This window comes from Vanellus vanellus (assembly GCF_965231255.1).
Source record: "Vanellus vanellus genome assembly, chromosome: 13".
In the NCBI taxonomy this organism is placed as follows: Eukaryota; Metazoa; Chordata; class Aves; order Charadriiformes; family Charadriidae; genus Vanellus; species Vanellus vanellus.
In genome coordinates, this window is record NC_138918.1 from 21,526,243 (window position 1) to 21,536,024 (window position 9,782).

The 9,782-nt window shown below is 56.5% G+C and overlaps 1 protein-coding gene across 1 annotated transcript; it reads right to left on the minus strand.

Moving 5' to 3' along the window:
- Positions 1-2,379: 2,379 nt before the first annotated feature.
- Positions 2,380-8,232, minus strand: STING1 (stimulator of interferon response cGAMP interactor 1; the record flags this gene model as incomplete). Its single annotated transcript, XM_082489782.1, has 6 exons — positions 2,380-2,573; positions 3,405-3,591; positions 5,746-5,984; positions 6,142-6,250; positions 7,183-7,363; positions 7,988-8,232. 6 exons carry the CDS (start codon positions 8,230-8,232, stop codon positions 2,380-2,382), a joined length of 1,155 nt encoding a protein of 384 aa, XP_082345908.1.
- Between the last annotated feature and the right edge of the window lie 1,550 nt (positions 8,233-9,782).

Genomic DNA, 9,782 nt, shown 5'->3' on the forward strand with positions numbered 1-9,782 from the left:
GGGTAAAAGGAGCTGGGCAGCCACGGGCAGGAGTGGGGGCATGGGCTTAGCCCCAGCCTGCGCCCACCTAGCCCTTTCCATCAGTGCCTCTCTGTCCTGGGAGAGCCTGCTGAGCCACAAATACTTTCACCTTGGCCTGGGAGTGACAAAGAAACCCAGTGCCCTGCTATGATCCTGACAGCTGTGGTTGGCTCTGTCCTCTTGGCTGGGTTTGTTGTCCTTGCGGTGCATCATGGCTCTTGCACAGGCTGTGCACACTCAGACCCGTGGAAGCCGGGCTCCTGGAAGGAGCAGCTTGCTGGGTGCTGCTGGCAGGAGCCGTGTGACAAGAACATGGAGAAGCCAGGCAGCCATGGCTCCAGTGAGAAGCCTGAGCCTGCTGTTAGAGAGGTTGCATACCTGGCACTGGGCCATTGGTCACCAGGTCCAGACAGGACTTGAGGGACTTGGGGAAAAAAAAGTGGCGAGGAGGCTGGCTTAGCTGGAGACTCACCAGTGTCCACAGAGGCGGTAGCATCCCTGGACTTTTGTCTATCTGGATTCAGGCATGGTCACCCAGGCAGCTGTGAGTGGAGCCAGGAGGGAACCAGACACAGCAGTCCTGTTGCCATCCTCAGGCACGTGACCAGGTCACCTCCTCTGGGCCTCTGGACTCCACAGTCCCCTTGGGGTCTCCATGTCAAGCCCAGAGGTTGGCCACAGCTGCTGTGGCTGGGCCCAAGTGCTGGAAGTTCAGCCTGAGGGCAAATGGGAGCTCTCAAGGGACCTTACCCAAAATCCTGAGAGTTAGGAAGGACCAAAGGGATCACATCCGCATAGGGGTGCTGCAATGTCAGAGGATAACAAGCCAACTGAGCTGCCTCCTGCCTCCCCTTCCCTCCCTGGGCACAGCTGGCTGGGTAGATCTTCCTTCAGCTCTTGGCAAAAGGGGAAACTGAGGCACAGCACAGTGGACGCACAGCTCTGGCCCCTGCTCTGTGGCCTTGCCAAGCTGCACCACAGCAAAGCTCTGCCATGATCTCTGGCAAGCAACAAGCCCTGGGCAACCATTCTGCCAAATGGCGCACAGCTCTGGCCATGCTGCATCACTCATGCTTGGTTGCCTGAGGGACTGGCTGGCTCCCCTGCCCCATGGCCAGCCCAGGTCATGTGGGGCACCTTTGGGATTTTGCTGTCTTCCCAGCTGCCCACCATGGGGACTGTATTTGTCAGCTGCTTGCTTGGCCCTGGCAGTCCCTAGGGAGTAGGCACTGTCCCTCACAAGCTGGGTGACTCCAGCAAGTGTGACCTTCTGTGAGGTGCCCAGGCACTGGGGCTGGCACGGGTACAGCCCCTTTTTTAGCCTAGGCATCTCCAGGCAGATCCTGGAGGAGCATCTAGACGGGCAGAGCCAAGAAATCGTCTGTCTCAGAGCCACGCTGAGCAGACCTGCTGCATGTCCTTCACCCTGCTTCTACCTGACCATGTGGGGCCCAAGTAGGCAGGGAGGGCCCAGCCTCCTGGGCTTGACAGGGGTACCTCAGTCCCAGGCATGGAGGGCTGAGCAGCCCAATGTGTGATGTCTTGCACCAAAAACCCCATGCAAGTTGTCCCAGGACTGCGCTCTGCCCTTTTCTCAGAGCTCCAGAGGGTCTGGCAGATCCGTTGGGGCTGGAGAAACACTTCTGCAGAGTGCTTGGGAGGAATGTGGGCATGAAGGGCATCAGCAGGCACCGCAGATGGCTCTCTGAGTGAAATTACTGGATGGAGAAAAGGCAGGGACTTTCCCGCACTGTGGGGACCACTGAATGTCAGCGTTCCCCAGGCCTGACCTCTTCTTATTCCACCTCCACATCCCAGGTGGGTGCAAAGTGAGGATGTTCATGTGTGACTGCACAGCAGGTCCATCAGGCTGGAGGGTACCCTGGAAGTCCTGGGCATACTCCTTGTGCCTGCAGAAGCCATCAGACTAGCCAGGCCACGCTAGCTGGGTGTCTTGGACCCAGCACACACATACACACTCGTGGCTGGGATTTCCAAAGCCCCATCCAACACCACAGGATGTCCAAGGGCAGACATCATGCCCAAGATTCAGGATAATGCAACTCACTCCTGAGGAAAATGCTTTAAATGATATGAACTAAAGCAGATGAAAAAAAACCCCACCCATGGATTCATATATGAGATACATATAACAAAGAAAATGGGAAGTATGTCACAGGACTGTGGTTTGAGTCAGCTGTTTCCAATAAACATGATGCACAGGAGGTTTTGGTGAGCAGTTCCTGCAGGAGGCTGGGGATCGCTGCCATGGGCAGCAATTGCTGCAAGAGGAAGGGGCTTGGGGAAGGTGGACTGGAGCCCCGAGGCAGTGGCGCGGGGCTGGGCAGCGCCGGTGCTTCAGAAGCAGTCGCTTCGCAGGGGCTGTGGCAGGTCTGACTCGCTTATCTGGAGGTTGAGCTCTGTTGAGCTGAGGGTCGTGGATGGGTTGTTCAGCTGGGTCCCCTCGTGCATGGTATACTCCTCATGACGCTGCTGCTGGAGGTGCCAGAGGATCTCTCTGGACAAGAAGTGGGTCTCTGCTTCACCTGACTCTGGAACAGAAGAAAGACAAAACCCACCTTCGCTGGTCTGGCCTGAGGCAGGGGTCTGGGCAGACCAGTCTCTGGGAGATGCCCCAAAATATGCAGAATTTCCTGAGAAGTCAAAATATGGTCCTTACTTCCCCCTTTCAGCATGCCAGGAGAAAGAAAATAAAAGATGAAGTGCAGGAAGGAGAGTAAAATATAGGCACTGTGTGGCAGGTTTCCCAGCAGTGCTTGTTGTGATGGGAACTACCTCGCCGGATAGAAATGCTTCTCCCCATCAGGGAGAACACTGAATTTCCTCTGAAAAACAATGCGAGTCATTTCAGCAAGAAGCAGCAAGCTGTTTTCAAGCCCTGCTGCTCTGGCAGAGGTGAGGAGGAGGGAAACTGAGAGGAAGAAGGCATAGCTTCACTCCTTGTCCGCTGTCAGGAGTAATGCCACTGAGCCGGCACACACACCAACACCCATCCCAACTCTGGGGAGGGTTTGACAGCCCCAGCTCTTTTTCCCAGGAACATCAGCAGTGAAGGGAGCTGCTCCTTCCCCTGGAAGCCTGCTGTTATATTTAATCCTGGAGGGAGTGTTCTTGCTGCCACAGCAGAAGACTGCTTGTCTCAGGTGCCTCTGGGGACTTCAACAGGGACCAGCTCTGCCAGCATCCTCCCCACTCCTCTGAGACCCAAGGCAAGAAGTCTTTCTGTGTTGGGAAGCAGCCCCTTCCTCCCACCATGCCCATGTGAGTGGGGATATCGGCCAAGCGCTATGTGGATCCTGCCTACTTCCCCTTGTTTGCCCTGATCAGAGTCACTCCAGGGGCCCCTGCCCCTCCTCACTCACCCTGGTACACAATGAGCCGGTAGGTACCCGCGCACTCCTTGGAGCCTTTCAGAATCTCCTCCAATGTCCTGTAGAAAAGCTTGGCCTGCTCCAGGCGGTCCTCCCGGCTGAAGGCAGCACACTCATCCTGGGACATGGCGTAGAGGGACTGCAGCGGGGTGGCGTACTCCACTGCGCAGTGCCAGAGCTGCAGTGATGGGAGAAAAAGGAATGGGGGCAGGAGGCCCAAATGCCTGGCAGAGGGCTGCCACAGGACCCTGGTGCTGGGCAGAGCCCTTAGGACCTCCTCTGCAGCTCCATAGCCTGCCCTGCACTGGTGCTGTGTGCTGGACCCCTGGGACAGGGACACTGGTTCTGACCAGCGTGCAGCCACTGGCTTTGGCAGCACTCGCAAGCTGCGGCCTGGGGAGTGATTTTCCCCATGGAGTTTGGTCCATCACAGAGACGCCCCTTGCCTGTGTGCGATAACACCAACTTGGTGGCTTTTGCACTAGAGAAGGGAAAGTCTGAGCATCCCAATGGAGGGTAGGAGAACTGAGAAGAGGATGGCAAGGTGAATGCACAGTGTCCTGGTTTGAGCAGCACAGCACTAATTTCTCTTCTAATCCCTGGGAAAACTGCACTTTTAGAAGACTCCAGTGTCCGAATTTGTGAAAATATTTACTTCATAGCCAGCGATGGTGTGTGGGTTTCAAGGTCTCGGTGTTTCCGAGCTCGCCGGGTGTGGGGATGAGGAGGAGCGAGACCCGGGCACTTGACCCAAGCTGGCCAACAGGGTTAGTTCATACCATGAACGTCACATTCCGTATAAATTAGAAAGTTTGCTGAGGAGTTTTCTCTGCCTTGATGGCTGCCATCCTGAGAGCCTCCTGCCCTGGTGCCAGAGCCCTGAGCCCTTCCCTTCCTCCCGAAGCCGCAGTGCTCGCAGTGTCTGATATTTACTGTCCACTGCTGGGAGTGCACAGCTTCCTACTGATAGAATGGGCTGAGTATGATCTTTGCATATTCTGTATTGGTATCAGGATCCATATTGGTTCTTTAGTATTATTAAGGTTAATTATGTAGTCTATTCTCTTAAATCTGTTTATATTTCAGCCCTCAGGTTTCCTTGTTTTTTCCCAATTCCCCTTCCTGGGTGGGGAGGGGTCATCGGGTGATAGAATGACTGTTTAAATGACAATAAATTGTTAAGAGTTTCTCAAACCATAACACACAGCTAGAAAGAGGCTGAGCAAACAAACAAGGAGAGATGTTAAAGCCATAAAAATTTCAAGGAGGTTACCAGTAAGTCTTATACTGGGCAAACTGGAAAGTATAGTGAAGTGTATTAAAAAGAAGAGGGACGGGATCCCTGGGTGAATGCAGCGTAGCAGGAAGAGCTGCCAGGCTCGGAGGGCAGGTGCCAAGGATGGGAGCTAGCATCGCTGCTGTGCACGCATTCACCAGCGACTGGGCAACAAGCTGAGGCACAGATTTCACTGACAACAGGCAGCGGGGTCAGGAGAGGTCCAGGCTGCAGAGCTGCTGGAGCTCTCTTGGTGCCGAGTGACTCAGCAGGAGACTGGCAGATGAAACACAGCATCAGTGCATGCATCGTAGCAGGAAACACCCAACGCTGACTGTACTTCCCCAGGAGCAAGGCCAGGAAAGAAGCTCTGGAGTCCGTGCAGGCAGGGCTTTAAAAGCAGCAGCACAGTGCTCAGCCACCATCAAAGGGCAAGGTAGGGAGACCCAGGTGAGAAGCATCGCTCTGCTGACGCCTCCATCCACAGCCATGTCAGCAGGACCAATGTGTTCCCTCCTCCAAGGGTGCAGGGGCAGAGGCCCATCTGCCTGGAGATGTGGATAGAGATGAATGCGATGTCAGACGGAGGGGTTTAGGGCTCGTCAGCCTGGAAGAGAGGTGACTGGGGGAAGGGGAGAGAGTCAAATTATATGATGACTCACACAGACATTTTCAAGCACCTCTTCACAACAAAAGGAAATATTCATTCATCCCATGGGAAGTGATGCTCTGGACCCCACATCTGCTGCTTTTTTTTTTTTTTTTCTCAATTTTCTGCTGTTTTCTGGACTTAAATCAGTTCCGGGAGGGGTTAAGTGAGCCCAACATCCCTGCAAGGGCTGAGCCTGGGAGGAGGCAGCCAGGAGGAAGGGGTGCAGGTGGCCAGCACAGACAGGACCCCTCCATCTCATGGAAGCCTGCTGAAAGCTAGGAGTATCTAATAGGAGAGGGGACACTGTCCTGCCCTTATGGCCACTTCTGGGCTGGGATCTGAGGCGAGGAAGACCTTTGGGCTGATGCATGCCGACTGCTCTCCCGACACTGCACTCAGTTTACCTTGTTGTTTTCATCCTTGATTGCATAGAGGCTGTGCTTGTAGACCCTTTTTTTGGTGCCAGCTCGAGTCAGGGTGGTTTCAGTGAGGTCTGTCAGGTACTGGATATTGCTGTCAGCTTTCTCCAGGTCATCATAGATGTCACAGCTCAGAGGGACCAAGATATGGAGCTTCCAGGTCTCCCTGCATGCCAGCACATTGGGGTTTGCTCTGCTGAATTCTTCCATCGACTTTTTCACCCCTGGTGGAAGAGAGCATCGGGCAGAGGTGCCTGGCATGAGGACAGCTGCTTTCTGCTTTGCTCCCCATTTCCTTGCTAACACTGTGGAAGTGGGAGGATTGTTATTAGGAGCTATTTCTATCTGTAGGCATGATAATGCAGGGAAACAGCTACGTACGTGGCAGGACTATTTTTAGGTACCCAACGTAATAAGACCAGGCAAGCCCATGAGCGACATTCTGCTTGGACCTCTCAGACATCTCAGACATTTCCACTGCTGAGGGCTTCTGTGGAGGGAAGGAAAGACAGAGCAATGGTGATGAAAGCAGCCACCTGGGCTCTTCTTCAACAGTGGGTTCTCTACAGGGATTGGAGAGCAGCCGCCCTCTCCAAAGAGATCTGGAGAGTAAGCAACCCTGCTGCCCCCTTCCACCACCACATCGGGCCACAGGGACAAGAGCCCTTGATAGCCCGCACAGCCCCTGCAGATGAGGAAGCTGATGCTGGGGCAAGCTGGGCACTGTTTTTGGCTGCACCCTCCACTGGGGTCATGTGTCCCAGTGCAACTCATGCATCTGCCCAGTGCTTCCAGCATGTGGGAGGAGACATCCCAATGCCTGATGGTGGGATTTCCAGGGCCACCAGTGAGCCCTGCCAGCTCTGTGTGTTCATTTAGGTGGAAATAGGTGTTCAGTCCCTGCAGGCACCTCACAGCTGCCCTCCCCAAAGCACCTTTCCATAGCCTTCGTGACCCCTCTACCCTTCCAGCTTTGCTGGGGTAAAGCAGAGCCCTCCCAATGCTGCAGAGGTACCTGGAGCTAGGCTCTGCCGCCCACAGCATGCTTGATAATTAACCCGTTGGAGACCACACAGGCTACCCTTCCCCCTCAAGCGCTAGCTTGACTGACAGATTTAAAAATACCCCTGTTTTTTGTGTCAGCGGGGCTCTGGCTGCAGCAGGGCTGCTGCCCGTGCCCTGGGGCGGCTGTGCTCATTAAAAGGCAGCCTGGCCCTCCTGCCAGCACGCCTGGCAGTGTGGGGCCGAGGAGATCAGCTCTTCAGGGCTGAGCTAACGAGAGTGTTTCTCCTGCTGTGGGGCTGCCTGCGGGTGGGCTGTATGTGCAGGGGCCACGCAGAGCTGGGCCACGTGCCCCCACCAGTGCTCAGGGCTTCAGTGCTGCCAGGGAAGCTGCCCAGGCTAGAGGTGTTGGTGCCTTACGTGGAGCCCCAGCGCGAGGATGAGGAGCTCGCACAAGCTGGCCAGGCCGAGGTGGAGGCCGAGCGGCTGCCCATCTCCATCGAGAAGTGCCATGTAGGCTGAGCCACAGATGAGCAGCATGGGCCCGTGCCAGTGTAGGGAGAAGCAGGCGCTCAGGGCCCTCCAGAAGCTGCCGTGGTGCCTGGGTGGGAGAGGGAGACAGGAGTCAGGCTGGTGGCCACCTGCCCACCATCCCCATCTGCAGCCCACGGGGCACTGGCCAGGGGATGCTCCCACCTCCTTGCCAGTGCCACTGACCTTCTAGAGCAGGACAGAGCCAGGGAGCCCCACAGGACCCTGCCCAGCGCACTCCGGGTGCACCCCCAGCTGGGAGGGGGCTTGGATCTCTTGCAGCACCCGTGGGTCTGAGGGGAGCAGATAAAATGTCACCCTGAACAGAAAGGGGGGGCTGTCTCCAACAGCCCCACACCTTCTGGCACTGGTGGGGAATGGCTGGGGGCCGAGATCTGTTCCCCAGGGAAAGGGAACACAAGGGAGCTACCATGGAGAGGAGATGGTGAGGTCCATGGACATACAGGGGAGGTGGACAGGCAGGAGAGGGGGAGAGGAGGAGAGGGAGGAGGAGATGAGAGAGATGGGAGGCTGATGGAGAGCAGCGTGTGCTGCCGGGGCGCAGCAGACCATTGCCACAGAGTAGGGGTAGAGACAATGAGCAGATCCCCCCACAACATCCGGAGGCTGCTGTGCCCTGGTCCCCAGGGTGGTCCCAGGAGCCCGGGAGACAGCCACCCCCATGCTGGCTCACCTGGATTGGAGGTGGAAGATCTCCTCGGCCAGGTAGCAGATGCCCTTGAGCAGCGCCCTGATCTCCAGGACCACAAAGTGGAAGGTGAGGCTGCGGGCGGTGGGCATGAGGGGCTCCCCGGCGAGGTACAGCACTGCGGCGCACAGAGCCAGGAGCAGGTACGTGGCACGCTGCGCTCGCCCTCCCCGGGCCTTGGGGATGAGCAAAGCGGTGGGGTGGCTTGGCTGCCACAATTCCTGAGACATCTGGGGCAGAAGGGGGGGGGGGTCAGCAGCCGCTGTTGTCCCTGGTGCCCAGGGAGTGGAGAAGGGGGATGCACATGCACATCCAGCGCTCACTGAGCACCCCAAAGCATGCAGCAGAGCCATCACTTCCTTTGCAAGCTGCTGAAATGCAGCTGCTTCTGGGGAGAGGTTCCCTTGTATGCTGCCCAGGCCACCTCGTGGCTGCCCCCTGTGCCCAAATGAGATGGGAAGACAGAGCCTGGCTGGCCACCCCGCTCCCAAATGGATGCCAACCCTACACCAGCCCTCCCTGCTCCACAGCCACGGGGCCATCACTCCTCTTGCCGCACTCACCGGAGCAGTTACCAGCTGAGAAAGCGGACAGTACCTGGGTTTCCTGCGCTGCTGTTAATTTGCTCTGCGCTCCAGCCTGGGCAGCTGTGGCTCTGTTTGGAGGCTGCCACCACAGATGGAGACTCGGAGCCTCTGCACCGTACAGGCTTCTGGTGCCACAAGTGGAGCTGCACAGTTCCCAGCACTGAGAAAAATGAAAATGAAAGCAGCTATCGTGGCCGCAGGCAGCTTGCAGAAAGTACCAGAGCCCTCCCACGCAGGGTACCTGTGAGGTCTTGCAGACCACAGGAAATCCAGGCACTGGGCAGCGCTGGGTGGATGTGGCAGGTTTCGATATCCGTGAGCTCAGACCTCTGGAAAGCCGCACCGTATCTGTCGGGTCAGTGGGGCTGAGGCGAGCTGGAATGAGGAAGGAAACCAGAATTTATTGAGATTGAATGTATGAAGTGCAGCAGGTTTACAGGGGCTAACCAGAAGCAAATTCATTCTAGCAGAGAGGGTGACTCACAGCGCCCTGGATTCCCCCACCCCACACAGCTCCAGGAGATGCTGGCTCAGGAGGCAGTGCACACCGGAACTGGTGACACAGCAGGGGCTTCCTGCAGCCGGGCTTTTGCCCTCAAGCCTCTCAGGTCCTAGTGACAACAGACCCAGAGCAGCTGAGGTTCTCAAGGCCGCCTTTGACTCGGTTGTTATTGCTGAGGTTTGCCCTCAAGTCCACCAAGTCCTAGCGGCAGAGTCTGCAGCAGTGAGGCATTACCTATCCTAGGGGAAGATTGACTTATGGCACACATACACAAGCCCATAGGACCAGGTGGGAAGCACTCGAGGATGCTGAGGGAGTTGGCTGATGCCATGGCGAGGCTCTTCTCTGATCTCTTTGGAAGATCATAGCAATCGGGAGGTTCCTGATGAGTGGGAGAAGGCAAACATGACACACGACTTTGAGCAGGGCGAGAAAGAAGAGCTTGGTGAACTACAGCCTGCCCAACGTCACCTCTGTCCCTGGGAAGGTGATGAAGCAAATCCTCCCGGCAATCACTGCCAAGCACCTGAAGGATGAGAAGGGAACAGCCAGCAGGGATTTACAAAGGGCACATCACTCCTGACCCACCTGAGTGCCTTATGAGGTGACATAACTGGCTGTGTGGATGAGGGGAGAACTTTCGCTTTAGCAAAGCTTTCGGCATGGTCTCCCATGGCCTCTCTGTCGCCAG